Source organism: Salminus brasiliensis, chromosome 2, assembly GCF_030463535.1.
Source record: "Salminus brasiliensis chromosome 2, fSalBra1.hap2, whole genome shotgun sequence".
Taxonomy (NCBI): Eukaryota; Metazoa; Chordata; class Actinopteri; order Characiformes; family Bryconidae; genus Salminus; species Salminus brasiliensis.
This window is the reverse complement of record NC_132879.1, coordinates 34726918-34748633: the sequence shown is the minus strand read 5'-3', so window position 1 is coordinate 34748633 and position 21716 is coordinate 34726918. Positions and strand designations below refer to the sequence as shown.

Here is a 21716-nt window from a genome sequence, read left to right as displayed (position 1 = left end):
TTTTTTTTTTACCAACAAAAATACTCTGTAATACCTTCTGTACACTACATTATCTAATCGAGGACTTCAAGAATATGAAATCTTGCATGCTACGGTCAGGTCACCTATGACATGGAAATAGGTAGGCCAGGATGAACAACATCCAAATATGACCATTTTAGCGCTGCCTGGTATCCATGCTCTCTCTTCTCTTCTTTGTGGTGCATGTTGTGTTAAAAACACAGTGATTACTATAAAAAGATATATATATATATATATATTAAGCATTGCTAAAAACCATTAAATCTATATGAGAACGTCACTAAAATATTCAGACATGACGTAGGCTGGCTTCACGAGAATCTCCTCTACACTTACAGGTATTAGGGGAACATGCACATTGTTGACATGCCAGAACTCAACCAGGCTCAAAGAGCGGAAATTGTAATGACCTTCTGGCAGCATCATCCTACAACACACCCTAACATCTCTGCTGCTATGGTGGAAGTGTTTACATTCCTGTAGGCCATTAGCAACTGAAAAAAACAGACCAGACTAGTATGGTTTTACAAAGCCATCATCAGAAATGTCATCACGTCTCCCATTCCTGGTCTAGGCTGGCTGAGCTAACCGCAGTGACGAATTACAAAATCAGTTTGGCAGCGAAAGTGAAGCAGTGACAGTGGCTGCACAGTCCCACCCCGCTGACACTCACTCTGCACACACTGCCTGAAACCAGAACGATCTGGCACCTGAGCAGCCTCTTCCCAGCCACATACACTCTCTTTAATCTACTGTATATTCAGAATAGGACACAATAATGCATGCTTGTATTTTTTTTATCAGGTAAACCCACCGTACAGGTGCACTTTGTTGGTTAAGTGACCTTTTTGTTTTTTTTTTACTGTCAGCTGCCTATTTCTTAAGGTGCCCCCAATCAAACTGACCACCACAGGACCACCGCTGACCAAATATAACCTTTTTCTGGGTGGAGGAGCTCTGTAAGCACATCACGGTAATGTGTGTTGTGTTGGTACGTGTGTACCCAGCACATTGGTGCACATGAGGTCATGGCTGGGTTGAGAATTTTATGTTCTCCAAAAACCGACCACTGATGGTCACATTTGGGGGCAAGGCGTGACTAATAAAGTGGCCAGTAAATGTCCATAGTGTTAAACCACAGTAGTGTTACTGTTCCTGATACACTTGTGCTAGCACAACACACCATATGGGTGTCACTGTTGTGCTGAGAACGGTCAACCACTCAAGTAACCTCTGGCCCCTTTCCACTAATACACTGTAAAAAAAAAAAAAAAAAAAAAAAAAAAAAGTCAGGCCGACTTAACATGATGGAGTATGTCCTTACACAGCATTTTGTAAAAAGTTCATTCATCTTAGTTGAGTTGAATTTTTGAGCTCTGCATCTCAGTTAGACCAACAACACATGCTGGGTTAAACCTCAAACGCATTAGTAAATGTGTTGCAGCTGCAATTTCTGATATTTTACAGATTTTATATTGAGTATTTTCTGCCAATTTGTTTACAGTTTGTTCCCTTTTGCAAGTTGGAACGTCCTCCATCGCTCGATGTCCTCAGACCGGGAGGCTTTTGAAAAGTGAGCTTTTTTTGAACTTATGGTCTCCTCACACTTGAACTTGAGCAGGCAGGTAGAGCTGTGAAATGACACATCATCTACCTTTCTCTTCTTTCTTAAACACAGATACTGAATGTACGTGGTTTCACAGCTCTAGAGTGGCCCTGCTGTCTAACTGCCCTCCTCCTTGTAAAAAGACAGGAGAGCGTAAATTCCACAGCCCTTTATTGTCAGGAGTCTGAGAGTATGAACGCCCCCATGTGATAGGAGGAATCCTAAAGTTTGTGTCCTTATACTGATGCGTTAGGGACACGAACTGAGGCTTCTTTTCCAGTGCAAGGTTTTTTAAGACCCATTAGAACGGCTGTGGTTCCTTTTTCCATTTGCTGTGTTGCTAAATCGGGCCCAGAAAGCACACAGCATCTCATAATAATGCGACAGCTTGGCTCTTGCACTACCACTGTAAGGCTATAGTAGCTAGCTAACTTACTCGCCTCAAACCACACCAAAGATGCCACATAATAATGTTGAATCCACCTAAACATGTCTGTTTGAAACTGAGGTTTGGCGTGAGTGTGGGACGACTTAAACGTCCAGATAGCACCATGCTAATGGATCACTATAGCCGTGATGATATACAGTCACGTATAAGTTGACTCAGAAATCTGTTGATCTGTTATCTTAAGTCTACATTGGAAGGGAGATGATCAAATGTGCTCTACAATCAGTTACCAGGGGCCGACCTAGCGAATTTGGGGCCATAAGCAAAGGTTTCAGGTTTAATAACTGACTTCAGATACACTGTATTTGAGAAGGATTCAGGTTGACTGTGAGTTGCATTGGTTTGTACCTTCATCAATATCAGCTTTTAATAAGCATTACAATGGAAAAATAGCTATTTTCAATGTGTATATATATATATATATATATATATATATATATATATATATAAAGAGAGAGAGAGAGAGAGAGAGCGAGAGAGAGAACCTAGTGTTAGTCACGTTCTGCAGGGAGCATTCTTTCTTCAGCCATCTGGCTCTGAGACTGTGGCTTTACAATGTTTACTCAGTGAGGAACTGCATGTTATCTCAGCTTGTCCAGCTTCCATAAAACAAAGAGACAAAAGCAGACTCGGACTGGGTTATCATTATACTTTAATGAACATTAATTACAGGATATACATAGTGTTTCATTGAAACAAGAGTGTAGCACTTGCAGGACTTGGCCTTGAGGGTCGTTCTCCTAGCCCTCTCTTGTTTAACTACATCAATCTAGTAGTAGTGTAACGGAAATGTGTGCCACAGCCAACCCACAAGTTGCTAGAGCTGGGGTGTGTGTGGGGGGGGGGGGGATTGGGGATTGGGGGGAGCGACAAATCTTGTGCTCTCTTCAGGAAACCCCTCCGAATGCACTCTTACTTCCAGCCAGGGGTGGAGGAAAGCCTGTCACTGATCTAACAGAAAGTCCGTACCCCAAACCAGTGGGTGATACACGTATAAGACTTACTCGGTTCAACAGTTGATTTCATAGTTGAAACATACTGAGCAAAACTGACCAAAGAAAACAAAAAAAAACACAGAACGCATATATATACACTTCAACTGGTTGGTATATACACATATTTACAATATATAAATATAGTAAAATAGATTAAATTACATTGATGTTCTTCCATAAATAACTGTTGGACAATAACATCTTAGATGACATATGAGGTTAGCGATTGGAAGCACAGTGAGGTTTTACTAGTGTACGTGTGAAGGCTGCACACAGGCGACCATTTCACTCAACGGGCTCGTGACAGACTGACCAGTGGACGTGACGGATGTCTTATCAGTTCTCTTGTCCTTTTTTTTTCCTTCCTTTCATTGCCTTTTTCCATCTCTATTTCTCTCTCCCGGTGAACGAGCAAAATAACATTAAGCTGCCGATGGCTAACAATGAGATGGCAAGTCAAGTCGTACAAACACTGAAAACCCCTTCCCCTTCCTCCACTCCTCCTGGGAAGTATTATTGTACCGTCTTTTCAGCCATGTGAGGCTCTGCCATCAAAAAGCATACAAGATATTGTACGGTTCATTAATACTGAACAACCACTGTATGTGGTTAAAATAAAATTGCATTCTTTCCTAAAGAAAAACTTTTTGGCGCCTCCTAACTGGTAGAAGGACAGCGATCGAACTTTCAGTCTTGCCTTTTGAGCAAAGAGGTTATTGCTGTTAAAAAGATGTTGCCTAAGTTCTCAAACACGATTACAGTGTGCGTTACAGTAAATTTGTTCGGCTGTTTCACTAACCATGACCTCGAGTGAACTACTATGAATGAGCCTTTTTTTTTTCTGTTCATTAGTAGATCTAAGCGAGTTTATACAAGTCGACTAAAGCAGTACAGTCAAAATGGCATCGTAACAAATACTTTCAAAGCAGTGAAGTAATGTTGGAGCTGACAACGTTCACATGTGTGCTGAATATTAAGTGCTTTTAAATATACAAACCAGTAGGAAATAGTTTTTGGCAAAGGTAAAAAGACAAGTCAAAAGCTAGGCTGACAGCCTCAAGTAAAGCAAGTTTTTTTTTTTTGTTGCCACTGCTTCGTGTGATGTGGCTCGGAGCTGGTCGGGTTTTGGTTGCGAGACACAATAGCTAAACCTGAATGCTGTGAAGCAATCTTGCGCTGAGCTGCTATCTCAAATGCAAGACGTTCGCAGTTCCTGTGAAACAACCGCGTGAAACAATGTGTTTCAACTGCACCAGAACTACAAAATAAAAAAGAGCAGAAGAGCACAACTGAAAAAAGAAAAAAAAAAACTGATCACAGCAAAAAATGTAAGAAAAAATCACCATCTTTGTGGCCTAACAGCATACTGTACAAAGTTCAGGACATTCTCTCAGAATGGTATGTAGGTCTTTGCTCTGAGCTGGAAGGAGAGCACTTTTTTTTTTTTTTTTCATTCACGTTCGCAGATTTGGTGATGTCAGTAGTGACGGGCTGGACAGAGGCTGCAACCTGCCTGCCACTTGCGCTGGAACCACGCCCCCTTAGTGACCGTTGCCATGGGCCTCTGAAACACTAGCATTGTGGATCCAGTCCAGAATGATTAGAGTCATGCTACCAATCATGACGAGGAAACCACTGGCGAGGAACACGCATGCCTGTAATACACACAAAGGTGGCAAAGGATTAATCCAACATCCTAGCTGATAACGTCACCAAACAAACTTTACACACCCTTAAAGGACTTACACATAACGTCACACTGATTTCTGGCTTTGTCCACATAAGCTAAATGCTTGAACCGGGCAATCCTTTGTCATCAAAATGCACTCTTAAAAATAAAGGTTCCTCCACAGTTTTTGGCTTGAATGTACGGTTCTAGCAAAAATTAACCCAAAAATAAACATAAAAATAAACCTCTCTATGCTTACACACTAATTACCAAACTGGTTCTTTAAAGAATCATTCATTTACAGGTTCTTCAGGGAACCAAAAGCGGTTGTTCTATGGTATTACCCAGAAGAACACTCATCATTATGAAAGATATCATATTGTTCTTACCCCAATCTTCTGGACAGACATCATTGACTCCTTCTTCACCAACTTGATGTAGAAAGCAGAGGGCAGGATGAAGATCAGCATAGCAGCAGCAGAAGCACCTTGAAAAAGAACCGACACATGTAAGCTTCACTGAATGGCACCAGTAGGAATCTGTTGTTTTCTTCTCTTCAGACCTGCACCATGAATGTCTTAATAAGATGACCACTTACCAATGAATCCAAAGATATCCCTAATGGTGGGGACAAATATGACGAGCATGTTGACGAAGGCCAGCAGGATGACAGTGATGATTGTGTGGCGGATCCAGCTGAACTCTTTGGAGGCACACAGCAGCTGGTTCACTGAGGTACGGATCTGAAACACAAGAGAAAAGATTTCTTTGTTTCAGACTTCTGTGAGACATGCCAGCTTTTGTGCATCAAGCATATTTGCATAACTCTAACAGCTTTCCATGCTTTGGGTTTTCACTGTTACATAGATATTACGTGATTTTTGGTTCTCTCTTCCCACCGACACTTTAGTGCTTAGTTAGCAAGACAAGGCAGCTACATAAGTTGATATGTCTAACAGTGGCTTTACATAGTTGTGCTAATGTGTGGTCATTAAGCAGTCATACTCACAGGAAAGAGGACCACAGGCACAGTAAGTGTAACAGCAGTCAACACGGCCAGACGCACAATCAGCAACACGACATCAAATTTGTACACCTTGGAATATGTGTGCAGAAGCTCAGACTCAACGGCATCTGTGAAGAACAACATGTTACCATTAGATGGTTATATGATCTGCAATCACTTAAATCTGGCCTGAAATAACATCTCCAGTTGCATTATTCCTTAAAAAAAAAACAGCTCTGGGTCTTTTACATCTGGATTCTTTACTGGAAAGAGGGGATTGGGGGGTGGAGTAGGGGGTGGAGTGGGGGGTCTCATTTGCGCAATGTTACCCACTCATCAAAGCAGGTCAAGAACATCAGCAAACACGTGATGTTATGTTCTTGCCATGACAAACAACTCAAGGGACAGCTGTGCATGCGTTTTTCTTTCCCAAGCCTTGCATAAGAGGTTCTGGAGCTGAGCCCAATAGATGGCGCATTTGGTACCCTTTTTGAAAGGTTATCATTAACTCACCGTTGAAGGTCAGGTATCCAAAGAGAGCAGCCAGCAGGTACATGATGAACATTGCCAGAAATGACACGTTGGCCACACCCTGCATCTTCTTACGAGAACGGCTGTGGAGGAAGAAAGTGACTTAGAAATGCTGAAGTAATCAACAATTCTACATTCTTCTTGTTGACATTAAGACTATTTATATGCTCTTTATACAGCTCTACATTTAGATTCGTTTTTCGTCCTCATAAGTCTAAGCGGACTTACTCTTTGAGCTCCTCGTACATGGGCAAAATGGCTGGGTGACACACAAAAGCGAAGGTGAGAATGGGAACAGCGTACACAGTCTGTAGAGAAAGAATTAAACAAAAAAATGTTAAAAAAATAGTTCAACATCAAAATCAAACTTGGGAAGACATACATTTAGATAACAGGCAGTGGTCCCTGTATGTGTACCTGAGAATTGAAGACAAAGTACTTGGGAGTGCAGCATGTGCTGTTGACTAGTGCCACTGTGTGGTTCACTGTCATGTTGATAATGTCGTTGGGCAGCGGGCAGGGGATCTGAAATGTCTTGTAGATCACCTGAAGAACAAAAACCAGTTAGACAAAAGTGTCTTTTACTTGTTTTGAGAACAAAGGCTGTTACAGCGACAACAACTATGGCCATCTCATTTCCATCTTTAAAACCTTGGGGCGTTTTAATTTTCTCATTGGCCCCAGCTAAAACAGATGTAAATGAGCCGTCTGAGCTCTTTCAAACAGCAAAGAGATTTTCAACAGTTCTTTTGTTTTCCCTGGTATCTGCTATACATGCTACCACTCAATGTTTCTACAATCTCCATGGATCTCACGAATGAGGAACGTGACAAAAATAAATAAGAGGAAAAGTCTTTTAACTTACCACGATTAGAAAGAAGACCATGCACAATAACGAAAATCCACTGGTGTATCCGAGGTAGCCTGTGGTAAAGTTGAAACACCACATTAGCTTCTTTAATTTTAGGTTGCACCCACACAGCACTTTTCCTGATTCTTTCCTGTAATGCTGGCCAAAAACACTCACCCAGATTTTTTAGCAGCGAGAGAGGTAAAATAATGATGACGGACACAAGAAGCACCAGGTAGTCTCCATTGGTGAACCACTGCCTGTAAAAAGACATGAATGAGTATTTACAGGACTTAACCATCACTGATGTAATATAAAAGTACAGAACTCATCACAAACACAAGGATTCTTTAACAAGACTTCTCTTAAATCCACTTCGCCCATAACCCATAAGCTGAATCTGTTTATCTGAATAGTACACACAGTGCACTCTCAGAGCACAGGGTGAATTGAATTAACTGGGAACTTTGAGTTCTGAATGTTTCATGAGATAGCTTTCATGCATTAGGTCATCGCGAGCTGCAGCTCTGTGCGGCACAAGGCTTTCTAAAAAGACCTCTTTGACTGGGCACTCGAAATACATCTCCTCCCAGCCTGCCTGCAGTACAATGGAACATTCTTCACCCCAAAAAGCACTCAGGGCAACCACTGATTACGGAAGTGTGTGCTAAAATCATCACTGTACTGAAACAGCTATGCACCAAAGGCATGCGCTATGAAGTGAGTCCTGCAGACGAATGTAAACAGACTTCCTCTCGCACTCAGATGAATAAAAATAGTGACGTTGAGTAGCTTACCCTTCACTGTTTTCTACGAATGCTTTGATGACGATCGGTAACTCGTACTTCACGATGAAGAGGTAGCTGGACATTGCTGGAACAGAAGCAGAGAACTTCCATCACAATTCAGTTAACACTAAATACAGAGTTCAACTACTGCTAGAAATTATCCGGAAATAAACTGTGCCTTAAAACACTGTATGGATTTCTGAAGTTCATTTAAAGTATAAAGACACTTATAATCCACTGCAATAAGCCTGCAACAACTCATGCATAACTAATACCAGACACAGTGGAAACGCAGTGTTGTTTTACCTCCAATGTTCTGCATGGTGATGGAGCAGGACGCAGCCAGTTTTCCTGGCATGCCGAAAGCCTTGTAGCCCAACTGCTCATAGACTAAAGAACCTGACAGATGACAGTGATACACCATTAGAATCTGTCACAATCAGATGGGATTTAATGCACAAAACTAAAACAATGGATCAAGGGTTTGTTCCTGACCTCCTTCACTGGCGGTCTTGAGCAGCAGATGCACAGAGTAGAGGGAGAAGATGGCCACTGCTACCAGCAGAATGCTAGTGAGGAGAGAAAGCAGAGAATCGCACTGTAAATTACTGAGCTCATGTCACTGTTTCACTCATATTACTGCTGTTATTCTTTGCCAAGGGCAGCCGTTTTCTACTGCATGCGACAGCAATCGAGTTCTCTGAATGGGCTAAAATACAGCTAATGCACCATTTCCGGCAAGCTTGATGAGTAGGCACATGCTGCTGCTGCTGTGTGTGTGTGTGATGCAGTGTGGTTATGCGACACTCGCAGCAGACGAGAGGCGAAGAGGTGAAAGCTCAATTGTCACGATTCACACTGCACTAGCGAAAATGTCTGAGCCAGTCTCAATATCCGTATTACAGCTGGATTATAGTCTACCTTCTCACTGCTGTCACGTTTTAAACATGCATCCAACACACACACTCAGGCATCTCGAGATTATATGTGAAATAAGCTTTATGGTCTAATCTGTTCTCGGTCTCCAGCCCATGTCTGATTCAAGTGCCTACATGACCTTCACCGTTAATACAGGGCACAGTTCATGTGCTGGTTTGTAATGAGAATACATCTTATTCATAACAGAAACGTTTCTTACTGTATTTCGGTGGGAAACTGGCAGCTTTTAATAAACCCTGTTCAAGCATCCTGTTGCGTCAAAACTGTCAATTATTCTCAGTGCATTTCAGACTGGCCCGTTCAACAAGCCTCACTTAATTAATGCCGTCAAGATGCACGTCAAATGGCCCGAAAGCACACCCACGCCCTTTATATAACCAGCGGAAGCCCTGGCCTGCCTGCAGGGGTATTAGTGTGCTTGCTAAGAGGCTTGGCCTGCCTGCGAGTGACTCGGCGTGCAAGCCCTGAACACATTCTCCCTGCCTCATTACACACACAAAAGACTACAACTGTTTGTAAACACACATTAAGGAGTGCCTCACACTCTTTCACTCTTCTCAAGCTAAGTCAACTAATGAAGATAAGCCGTTCACATACCAGCTGAACTCAGATTTGAAACTGGGGCAAGCTGCAGCATTCATTAACAGCCCTAATTATCATCATATTCTAATTAGCACAATTGCATGAGAGAGAATTATGGTACCACACAACACAGCCAAAAAAAAGAAAAGGACACATCTCCCAAATGCTGAAACTGACTTCCACGACCAGCTGGCGACCATTTCGAAAATAAACGTGATGCCACTGACAGACTGATCTGGACAGCAAAGCTCTGCAGCCTTCAGGAATGGCTGGGATCTGTGCCGCAAATCTGGTATTAAAACAAGCTGTACTAGTATACACCCCACTGGAATTCCAGACATAAGACTCCAGCTCTGGAACAGCACTGCCTTAATGTCAGCCAACACACACACCTCTATCAATCACAAAGGGTACTCACACGAACAGGGCGATGCCAGTGTTGGCCATGGCATACGCCAGGCCCAGGATTCCACTGCCCATGATGGCATTGCCCAGGTTGAAGACAGACATCCCGAAGGAGGCCGTGCCGGGGTGCTTAAAGACATTTAAGGAAAATAAATGTTAAATCCAGACTCCTAAAGTATGAGGAACTTAAAGACACTGACAGGCTCACCGGACGAGACACTTACATATTCCGCTTCGTATTTCTTCTTTGCCGCATAATGAGGGAGGAAGTTCTGGTTCTCGGCATCCATGTCCGGATACTGACTGCAATCAGAAGAACAGAATCTCTTATTCGACTGAAGGCTGGCATGCAAGAGAGGTGCGGGGGAGTGCTGTCGCCACCTCGGTTTAGATTCCAGAGAAAAATGCTAGTTACCTGCCGATGGGGCCTTTCTTGCCAGGGCAATCTTGATAAACCTGGTACTCGTTGCTGTTGGAACTGCAGCTGCTGTCTTCATCTGGCGAAATATTGAAGCGACTCATCTCTGGTCTGCCAGGGGTTTTGCTCATTCTGTGAAATCACAGCAGGAAAAGAGCACAGGAAATCAACATCAACAGAAAGCCCCTTTAATTACCTTCCACTGTCTAGCCCCCCAGGCGGAGGGACGGAGGCATGATCGATACACAGCGCTGCCTCAAGAATCAAGTCACGTGGTTTGCCGCGCCTGTTTGGAGGAGCGAGGGAGGGAGGGAGGGAGCGAGGTAGGGGGGTGTCTACGTCACCGCAGCGCGAGCCGAGCAGTGGAAATTTCCGAGCCGGCTACAGCAGACAGGCTGACCAAATACATACAGATCAGCCCAGTGCCTCAGAATAACTGACCACTCACACACAGCACTGCTCTGAGAGTCGCACCCCCCCCCCAAACACGTTTAGAAAATACATACGCATATATATTACACACCTTTTTGGTTTGGTGTGAGGTCAATTAATACTCCTCAGGGTACGAGCTAAGAGTGCAGACAGTTGATATGTGTGGAAGAGTCTGTCAGATGAAATGAGTTCTGATGTTAAGAAGTGAAGGGGTTGATGTGATGTGACATGCGGAGATTAGGGAAACAAAGGCATGTGTGAGCGCTGCGCTGAGCCGGGCCTGTTTTTTTTTTTTTTTTTTTTTTTGGCGCAGCAGCATCACTGAGTCTTTCCCCGCCCAAAGAGGAAAACCACAACCGTCGAATAATCCCGTTTAAACAATACAGGACACTTAAAGACCCCGTCCTGAAGATCTCCTTTTTTTTAACCAAGATTTTACTGAATTCCCCTCTCAAATGTAAAGGACGTCACGACACTGCGGCATCACTGATTAATTCATTCATTCATTTCTGAGCCGCTCTGAGCCGCTCCGGCTGCGGTTCGGTCGGTTTCGTTTGAAGGGCACTGAGGTAAAAAAGCCTAAAATACAAGCTAGTAAAATAAACAGGGCGGTTTTCTGTCACCTTCACTGCTATTTCCTCTGTTTTAATAGTGTCCACGAGGAATGAGGGGTGTCTGAGAGAGGAATGCGCCCCCACCTTCAGATCAATTAGCTAGCTATAGCATCTTATCTCTGTTAGCTCATTTATCAGTCTGTCGTTCACCAAATTGAAAAAAACCCGACATTTTACTGCATTTATCGTCTCTTTTAATATAAAATAACCAGACTGTGGTTTCTGACACCAGAAAGGCAGTGGCTAGATGATGAAATCTTACCTCTGAAGCGGTCTTTAAAGAGCCTTTTCTTGGCGGTGGTGAAATATCTGAACGCTTCCTCTGTAACCGTGAAAGTTCCAGAAATCAACGGAAGACCAGTCGGCTTTATCCTTCACACGAACGGAGCAGATACGCACAGAAACAGCTCTAACAAAGAGAGAGATGAGGACCACGAATACTATAAATATTACACTACTACATAAAGAATAAGACGAATAACACCGAGCTCCCCGGTCCGCAGTCAAGAGATGGTGAGTAACCGGCTCCGTCTCAGGGTTTATATTCATGAGGTTGCATCAGACTGTTGGGATGGGGGAGGGGGAGGGGCGGCCTGCACGCCCCGCCCACGGAGACGCGTAACTAGCTTTGTATACAAACACGGCGAGTGGTCGACTTTCCCCTGTGTTCTCACCGGCCACCGAAATCTGCCCAAAATCTGACCCGAACACCAACAAAAACATCCCCAAAAATTCAAAGATCCAAATCCAGATGTGTCTTTGTTCATTGATTATTCGTTCGGGAGGGGGGAGGGGGGGGGGGAGGGGGGTCCTAAACATGTGGTCATCTCACCAGGAAAAATACTCCAAATACCTTCACTGACAATTAGACACCAGCAGGAGCCTTTGATCGTTTCACAGGAGTGTTTTCAGTGCCTGGGACCATTTAAAGCCCGTAAATCATCAAGAAATTCTCTTTGACAACCAATCCCACATGATCTCAATGACTGAGGTAATCAATCCAATGCTTACGTGATGAAATGAATGGTCAGACATCCAGATTAAACCATCACAAGTCAGACCCTCATCAGACATAGGAGGGAGAGAGGGAAGGGAGGGGGTCACTAGGATGTGAATGCGCTCTGCAGGAAATTCCTGAAATCAGAATCATCGTGATGAGTTTGGCTAAAGGTATCCAGAGTAAAAAAAATAAATAAAAAAAAAGAAGAACAAAACAGAAAATGACTGTCTATATTTGGGAGTTGTTACACTGTTTTGTGTAAGCTGAGCAAATGAGTTGCAGCTGCAGTAGCGCAGTCCACCTGCCCTGTACGCTACACATTTCATCAGCTAATCGTCAAGCCCTCAAGCCCTGAATCAGGTGAGGACTGAAGTTGGGAGATTCCTCAGAAGGCTGTGCACGAACTGATTCTGACGTGTGTGTGTTTAAATGTGTTTGGCGTGTGTACACATGCGGCTTGTCGCATGTGGCCTACTGAGGGAAGCGGACTGGGGGAGTCAGCGAGGTTGAGTTTGACCTGTTTTTCCTCCCCTTTAAACGTATCATGCGCGTGAGCACCTCCAGACAGAGGGCCAACCTCGCTCGCTGCCTGAGCCCAAATCCACCCGATGGAAGTGGTGGCGCACAGAGGGGGACTCTGCTCAGGCCCGCATTACACAAGGCTTAAGGGCTACTGCTGGCTTTCATGCCCTGCCTCAGTTCACAGGCCAGGCAGGGCAGCGTGGCTCAGGGGACAATAGAGGAGCCAGGGAGAGAATGTCTGACCTATTGAACTGGGCCAGGGGCCCCAGGCTGCACACTGACTCCATACGTAGACCTGGATCAACACACGCATTTCTTTCTGCCTCTGCAGTGTGTGAACGAAAGCGAACAGATCTCTGACACTTGCGGTCATAATATGGGCCTGACGGGGCAAAGATATACACACTGTGTACATCTTACACATCGGTAATGTTGTCAGTGACAAGAGTTGAGATCTGGTCTGAGCTGATAAGATGATGAACTGCAAATCTACTTGCTGATAGTTTACCTTTGAATGACATAAAACTCCATCTTTATAAGTTTTGTTTTCCGTAAATATGGGACATAAATAAAGGCCTGGAAACCTAAGTGCCATTACAGTAGGCTATGTTTGCAGGACATGGTGCAGTTTCTAACAATAAAAATACATAAAGGAAGTTACAAATTATTGTTACATTAAATTATTTAATACAAATTATGAATCAATTACAAATTATTGATATGATTTTCCAGATGTTAACCAGTTTTGTGGAGTTTTTTTTTGGAGTAGAAATGTGTAAAAAGATGAGGGTGTACACAAGGGGGGTCATTTCCATCAGCTCTATGAATCCAGGAACAGCAAAGCCTGCAGGCATGCACACACACACGGCTGAACAAAAAGCTCCATAGGGATCCATTTTTTTAGGCTTTCACACACTTTTACACTGAAATATAAAACACATATGTAAACACAAGTAGAAACTGACTTGCTAATTCATTCGTTAAACATTTGAAACAGAAGGCCCTTCACTGCACACGTGGACCCAGCTTCATGTTTAGAAAACACTGCACATGAAAATCATTCAGAGCGTTTATGGTGACGCTGCTGGGCTTAAGAGTTGTGTGAGGAAATTGACAGAGTTTTGGTAGACAGATACACTTGCGTTTACCTCTTCCTGTGAGAAAGCCATCATGCATGTAAAGTGGAACTAAAAGTGAGTGTTGTGCAGCTGCTGTGGGGCTAAAAGGCAATGTTTTCAAACGCCACAGCTGGTGGAGAGCGAGCTGTTATCACTTTAAGGAACTGTGACTTACAGATCAAGCGAAACCTCAGGTAGAGAGCACTGTAGGGTTTTAAACACACGTTTGAAAGAAAGACAATTAAAAGACGTTTTAAACACCAAGGTGCTCGGTTCACTCCACGGTTAATTACCAAGCCTTTCTTCCAAGATTCTGTGAGGGCTTAAGAACAGGATACATACAGTGCTTTAAGCTTGGAGGGAATTTTTGTTTTGTGATTCACACTTACTGCTGCAGGGTTTTGAAAGAACTAACTAACATAAAGACTTTGCTGAACTGTGCTGTTGTGTTTTGTAAACCTCTGTTCCAATGAAATCTGGACAGTTCTGCAGTTCCTTTTCTTGCTCTCACTATATTTACTCTTTCAGTCTTTTAGTTTTACTGTACCTAATGATGATAAGCAGTTGCACAATTCAGAACAGTTGTTTAATATATTATATTAATTACTGAATCATTTATAATAGTTTTTGAACAGGTTACAATAGTTACTGAAAAAGTCATAGTAGTTACTAAATATTTGATAGTAGCTGTTGAATAATTAATAGCAGTTATTGAATCATTTAAAATAGTTCTGAATATTTTTAGAGCAGGTTGATTCTAAATAATATAGAAGTATAAAAGTAAACAATTAATAATAGATACTGAAAATTCATAGTAGTTACTGAGCTATTTATAGTAGACCTAGCTACTGAATAGTTCACAGTAGTTAGTGAATAATTTATAGTAGATATTGAATTGCAGTTACTGAATATTTGAATAGACACTGAATAGTTCATGGTAGTCACTAAATAATTAATAGCATATTGAGTAATTTATAGCAGTTACTGACTAGTTTATAGTTACTTAATAATTCATAGTAGATACTAAGTAAATAATTATAGTTACTAAATAAAAATGAATAAGTACACAGTAGTATGTAGTTTAGCATGATTTATAGTAGATACTGAATAATGTATTATAGGCACTGAATCATTTGTAGGAGTTATTAAGTAATTCATAATACTAATACTAATTAAATTAATTTGAGTTTAAGGGATTGAGCACCATTTAACTACATTTAAACATTTAACTACAAATTAGACAAAAGTACATTTTGGTCTCATACAGGATTTCTGTTTTTTCTGTGTGTTTTGTCACAAGGTAAAACGTTAGATGATGTGATGAAGATTAACCACTCAAACTATTTACAGCTGTAAATATGGTAGATGTAATAATTAAATACATTATCTGTATTATTTCAAAATATGTTGTTTAGACCCGTTGCTTTGGATCAAGTGGATCATGTGAAAAATACAAATCAAGAACCATCTTAAAGGAATGGAGGATTATGTTACACTGAAATATACAGTGAATTGAAACCTGTATTTTGTGGCTTGGTAAATAATACTTCGTATTTCCAAGTGGTGACATGATTACAAACCTTTCTATAACCTCCAATAAAACAAGCTTTCATACACCAAAATCCAATTAAATACAGTTGGCAGGTGGTTTTCAATGCGATAGCTTTTGCTCAGCATTTCCTCGCTGTCAATCACCTGACCACAGCAGCTGTTCGCTGTATGTTGTGGGAACGCTCTATGATGAATGGATCAACTAAAATGCTCCAAAATGACTTGAAGTAAACTCTCTTTACATGAACCTACAGTGGAAGTTAAGGCTATTTTGGCCTTCTCTTGTGGCATTACCATTTTACCAGGGTACACTGCTATTCAACAGGACAGAAGACACAGGAAATGGCTTCATGTCTGATAATCCGTCCAAAAAAATTGATTTTTTTAATGATTTTAATATGATGTAGCTCAGACATCTGGTACCTGTCACCACCGTGACTCTTGGTTTCTCTAGAACTTAACATTTCATGTCAAACCATTCTGAATGACTTTGTTTAATGATGCCATTTAAATGTATATCTGGTTCCAAGAGCTCAGAACAAGTTTGCCTGATGGAAGATATCTCAACTGAAGTAGCTCTGGATGGCTTGTATTGCATGTGCATGTTTTTGGATGAAGAGCAATAACATTTCTGAAATGTCACTTAAAAGTTTTTGTGAAGATCTCTAAAGTTGCGCCTCAAACCATATTGCATCTGCCGTTTTCTCATTTTTTTGCCATGGCAAGGCCATATAGTAAAAACCAAGGCAGAACAGCTTACGGTTTAGAATTTCAAAGACGCGGTGGAGTGAAACCCGATTAGACTGTCTTGAACATGAAAAACAAAATATGGTGACGAAACCATGTGTATTTAATCATTTCCCCGGTCCAAAGGTCTGTGAGAGTGTGAATCTCCACCTAGACTCCCACTGCGCCAGGGCCAGGGCATCTCATCTTCCTCTGGCCCCACGCCTGACATTATATAACCTTTTTTCTATCCTCCCTGTATTAAACAAACAGCGGCCAGGAGGCCTGCAAACTACAGCCATGACCCGAACCATGGGAACTCTGCACAGTCCCAGATCCTGTACATTATTACACTCTAATAACAGTAAATTAAACACGCACCCACCGTCTTTCTGAGTATTTACCGGTGTGCTTTAACTCAATCTTCCACAAACCTGCGTTTAATTTGGGGTATCCGAAGTATCCTTGGTCTTAAAGTCATGGGAAAGTATAAAAGTCAACAGATCTCAACAGATTTCAAGCCTTTTTTTTTCTTATTGGACACTTTACAGTTTCCATGTGCAGTTCTATGTGGTGGCTTCTGGGAACAGGAGTTTCAGTCAATATCACACTCTCCACTTGTGATATTGTGAATTAGAATGAACAAATCGATTACATATTGATTGCAAAGTCAGTATGGAGACGGTTGCGCTGGTTGCCTCTACTAGAAACAGGCGCTGTACTGTCGCAGCAGTGCTCCCTGCATGCCACAGAACAAAGTCCGTAGATGCACTGGTTGAAGTGTTAAATTCAATTGACTTAATTCAAACATACAAATTCTTTGCTAAATGAATCAAATTCATTTCATCAGCACACATACTATGACACAAATATGTCGATCAAAAGACAAAGTTGTATTGATGTTTTCATAACATGGAAATTATGCACATATTTGAATCAATTGAAGTTCAATGTATCATATGTTACGACCTAGGATACGACCTAATCGGGTATTCCTGTCTTGTGCCCAATGATTCCAAGTAAGTTGTAGACCCACTGCAACCCTGAGCAGGAGGAAGCAAATAGAAAAATGGATGAATGGATGGCTGGATCATTGTTAGCATTTAAAGGGTATTGTAGTGCTATTTTCATTATTAGATCTTAAAATGCCCAACAGAAATTGGCCTAATAAAAGCCAAGAGGCCATTTCACTGACATATCTGGAAGTGGTGGTAAGCTGAACAAAGGATATTTTGATTTGAATTAGCTATTATTATAATTTCATCAGAAAATTGACACTCTTGGCCTCCTGGAACTACTAGATACATTGGACTGTGAATACCACCGGTAGCCTAACCAGGTTTCAGTCAGTTGTCAGAAATAGAAATAGCGGCAGTAGCTCTGTACTACTTCCGTAAATTTACGGAATATGTATATTTAGGGGGCAATATATGTTATTATCTGTATCTGATTTAATGAAGACATGTAATGTATTCTACAAGCATCACATTTTAGAATTTAATCTAGAACAACCAACCAGCATTAGCTTAGGGCTAACATACTGTGCTATAGGGACAATTTGTTTTTACTTATTTTGACATTAGATGGACCAAACTGAAGGCCTAGGTCTAATAGCCATCGGTCATCACTACATATATGTCAGGACAAATCTTCACTATGAACAGAGCAGGCAGTTGGAAGAGTAATTGGTTATGCTGCTACGTTAAGCAGACATTTAGCAATTACATCGACAAATTGCATCAGAGCGTTTTCTGTGAGTATACGGGTGAGAAAACGGTGTGGGTGCTGCTGTGGCCGCTGTACTCTGAGGATCACCATCAGACTGAAAGACAAACATGTCGCAAAAGGAAAGGAAGTGAAAGTCAGTCACACACGGATCTCTATCAGTGACTGAGTGCTGCACACAAAAAAGTTATATGTGTATGCGCACACACACACACACACACACACACACACACACAGACACCACACAAATATCCGGTAACCTATATATTGAGCATAGACATAGATGAGCTGTAATAACAGATGAGCGGTATTGTGTGAAGGGTCACTTAAGGGTGTGGATTCATTTTATTTACTTTCATATGAATAATATGCAATACGTCAACTTACATTTGTATTTCACTTCATTTATATTTGCCAGTAGTTTACTTTATTAATGTGAACACAATGTACACCATTAAATCAAGCATATTTCAGCTTGCAGTTTCCATAGTGCAGCATATAGAATTGCTGTTGAGGGGAACTGTGGAGATCCAGATGACATCTGGAAGATGAAGTAACATTTTAGAGAGACCTGCTTGTATGCTCATAAGACAGCATCGAAACCCTCATATGACTGCCAAGAACCTGCATACATGATAAGCGGAGTCTAGGGTTGCACTGCTCCACTGTGCAGCATTGCAGACCTTGAGAAAACTCAACATTTAAAGTGTGCTACAGAATATCTTGACAAGCCATTTAAGCTTTGGAGTCCTGTGGACCGATGAAGTCAAACTAGAACTCTTTGGCCACATTCAGCAAGTGTACACTTTGGGGAAAAGAACGCTGTACCAAGTGAAGCATGGGTTGTGGCAACAGTGGCATTAGCAATTTTGTGCACACAAGACCACCCTAGAATATCTTACTAGATATCTAACTAGAGGCCTTCTGCTTCTCAATTGTTTAGCAAAGAGTGTTTAAAAGTTTGCACTGTATATCTGAAAAATGAATCTTTGAATCTTAACAACAGTGAAATCCAAATAGGGAAGCAAAAGTGATGTCCCGATTTTCCTCGATTCATATGTGGACATCTTTTGTACACAAACGAAATCCCACTAACACAACTATTGGTAAAAGTACACTGAACTGAAAGACAACACTATGCCAATGTAATACAGTTCATTCAGGTGAAAAGGATATGCACAATTAAATCAAGCGAAATCAGTGTATCACAGTTTTTTTCACTGTAGGGTGCCTTGGATCTCATAGATTTTCCATCCGAGGGGCTGAAGTTAGCCGGTGGGAACAGAGATGGGCACGGGCATCTTTTGATATGAAGCCTTAGGGTTGTAATCCGCTTACTGGTGGGAAAGTGGTTTTAGTGCCACATTCCAGGAGCCACGGACACATGAGGAGATCAGGGTGAGGGAAAGGAGGCCACACCCTCAGATCTTCTCCAAAACTTTCCATGAAAGATTTTCATAGAGGGGCAGCCTGGATGCGGAGTGTTTAATGAACCCACTGACTTTGTGTGTGCGCGAGGGGTTCATCGCGGACAGTTGAATGGGCGCCGCGGGAGCAGAGTGGTGGGCTGAGCCGCTAAAGAGCAGCAGGATTAATGTGGATGAGATAGAAGCAGACAAATACACTGTAATCAGGCCCCCCAGACAGGAGCCTCAACAGGAAAACCCCAGACATACTGTACTCTGGCGTACTTCCAGTCAAACACATCCAGTAGGCTTTGATGCCTGGTGATGGTAATAGAAATGATGACCAAAGAAAAATATATGTAAAAGATACTTAATTTTTACCTGTACTGAAATGAATTAGTGCTTAAAGGTCCTGTCTTTTAAGCTCCCCACAACTAGTCTGTACATGAAAGCCATAATACATGTTGGCTGCTAAACACTAAAGGGGCCATAATGGTTCTTCTATTGCAGGCCTTAATAAATGGCCTAATCCAGGTCTGAGGAAGAGGAGGTCAGCTATAGCGCGGCAGCTATTTCCTGTGCAAGGTCATTTACCATCAACAGCAAGCGGCGAGGGGAAGTGATGTCGCTCTTGCAGAGACACTGCCAACCCCGAGAGCTCAGACAGGAAAAATAACATTCCTTTAGAATTCCAGCTATGCATCTAATGAAATGCTGCCATGCCAGAAGGATGGGAGTTCTGTTCATTTGTTCGTATAGACATGCTCACTTGTAACCCCGCTCACCAAAACAGAAGAATAAGAATAGAAAGAACAGAAGTAGCTCAAACATAATACTAGCGTACAACTGCTGACCTGACTTTAGAGGCCCTTTATCAATTTCAGAGGGAACTGACGGCATTCAGGACCAGCTTTGTGGCATCTTTTAAAAGTACTAGTGGATCACCAGGGGTGGCTAGGGGACCCAACCCGGTCTACCTACACCTGCAATTGAGATGCGTTTTGTGTCCAGATAGTATCCAGATCTACTTTGACCGGATTCTGTTTACACTTATTAAAATACGTCCCCAGATGAGACCAGATGAGACATGATTTTACTTCCTGTAAACAAAAAGCTTTCTCATCAGAATTGTCCTGCTCCAAGAGACCGTGGACAGTTCAGAGGTTCTACAACATGGTGGAACTTTAGGTGGTTCTCACAGTCCTTCAACGGCTCTAGCAGAAAACAGCACCTACCAGCATAGGAGCTGATGTGTCTTAGGTTCTATCCTTCCATTTTTAGATCCTAGTAAAAGGGTCAAATCAGAGGTGTGAGCAATAGCAAAGCAGTCCAGGTGTTGTCCCCAACAGTAATCTTAAAAAGAAAACCTTCCTCATATATTTGAGTTGAAATAAAACCAGAATTAAAAAAATAAATACAAAGAAGAACAAACTCAGAATCAGAATATGTTACTTACAGTGGTGGTCGGACCTTTACATGCTGACAGTGTGTAAATATGTCTGTGGAGGATGGTGCTGAACATACTATACACACTTCAGTGCAGTGCTAGACTTCAAAATATGGCCCAAGACACATGGGCTCTCGTGTACCTTTTGCGCTGGACATGGGTTTACTGAACACTGGCAGTTCAAATCCACTCTACTGGTTTGTTCTTGCTCTTTAACAGAGCAGTGAAACTTTCCATGCTCTGTCATGCTGTTTTTCAAGGTCACATTCACAGTGTGACGGAGAGCGTATCTCTCAGCACTTTTTTTTTCTTTCCTTTTTTTTTTTTTTTTTTTTTTTTTTATATAAACAGCGCAGTTTGGGTTTACATTAGGACGATCCTCAAGGTCCCAGAACGTCACAGGCTACTGACCTTTTCGAGCCTTTACAAGCCCTCCACAATGATTGGTACCTTTGGTAAAGATGAAAAAAAATAAATAAAATTTTTAGGCAAAATTATTTAAAAATTTCACACTGCACTTTTAATAAAGTGACACAAAGGCTCCTTGAATAATGAAACGAGTGTAAGGAATCATTAAAGAGGTTAAAAAATGTAGAGCTAGAGGTGTTTGCATGTGTTTTACAGCGTGTGCTTTTTATTAAGTGTGTGATTTTTGAGTAGTTGCTCAGTTGCTCACTTGATTTTGAGTCAAGACGATAAGCAGCAGACACTTTCTTAGTATTTTTTGCTCACTCCAATAATTCTGGAAGGCAAACTTGTCGAACAAATTACTCCGATGCATTCCTTATCTCTAAGCCTATTATTTAGGATAGCAGGAGCAGTTCTATCTCTGCGTCTTTCCCTCTCTCTCTCCCTCTCTCTCTCTCACTCTCTCCCTCTCCAATAATTTAGGCTAACGACATGAAAGCCCAGATCAG

The 21716-nt window shown here is 41.8% G+C and overlaps 1 protein-coding gene across 1 annotated transcript; it reads right to left on the bottom strand.

Moving 5' to 3' along the window:
- Positions 1-2710: 2710 nt before the first annotated feature.
- On the bottom strand, positions 2711-11849 carry slc38a2 (solute carrier family 38 member 2). The gene is made up of 16 exons (XM_072672457.1): positions 11567-11849; positions 10256-10390; positions 10065-10143; positions 9854-9969; positions 8410-8483; positions 8221-8313; positions 7924-7999; positions 7304-7386; positions 7142-7200; positions 6694-6822; positions 6505-6584; positions 6259-6359; positions 5749-5873; positions 5338-5482; positions 5129-5226; positions 2711-4725 (listed from the first exon to the last, which is right to left on the bottom strand). Exons 2-16 carry the CDS (start codon positions 10387-10389, stop codon positions 4612-4614), a joined length of 1506 nt encoding a protein of 501 aa, XP_072528558.1. The 5' UTR covers position 10390; positions 11567-11849; the 3' UTR covers positions 2711-4611.
- Between the last annotated feature and the right edge of the window lie 9867 nt (positions 11850-21716).

Coding starts and splice junctions, on each gene's coding strand:
- slc38a2 (XM_072672457.1), bottom strand. CDS start 10,389: ATGAGCAAAACCCCTGGCAGACCAGAGATGAGTCGCTTCAATATTTCG. Junction 10,144..10,255: donor AAGAAAGGCCCCATCGGCAG/GTAACTAGCATT, acceptor TTCTGATTGCAG/TCAGTATCCGGACATGGATG. Junction 6,360..6,504: donor ATGTACGAGGAGCTCAAAGA/GTAAGTCCGCTT, acceptor CTTCCTCCACAG/CCGTTCTCGTAAGAAGATGC.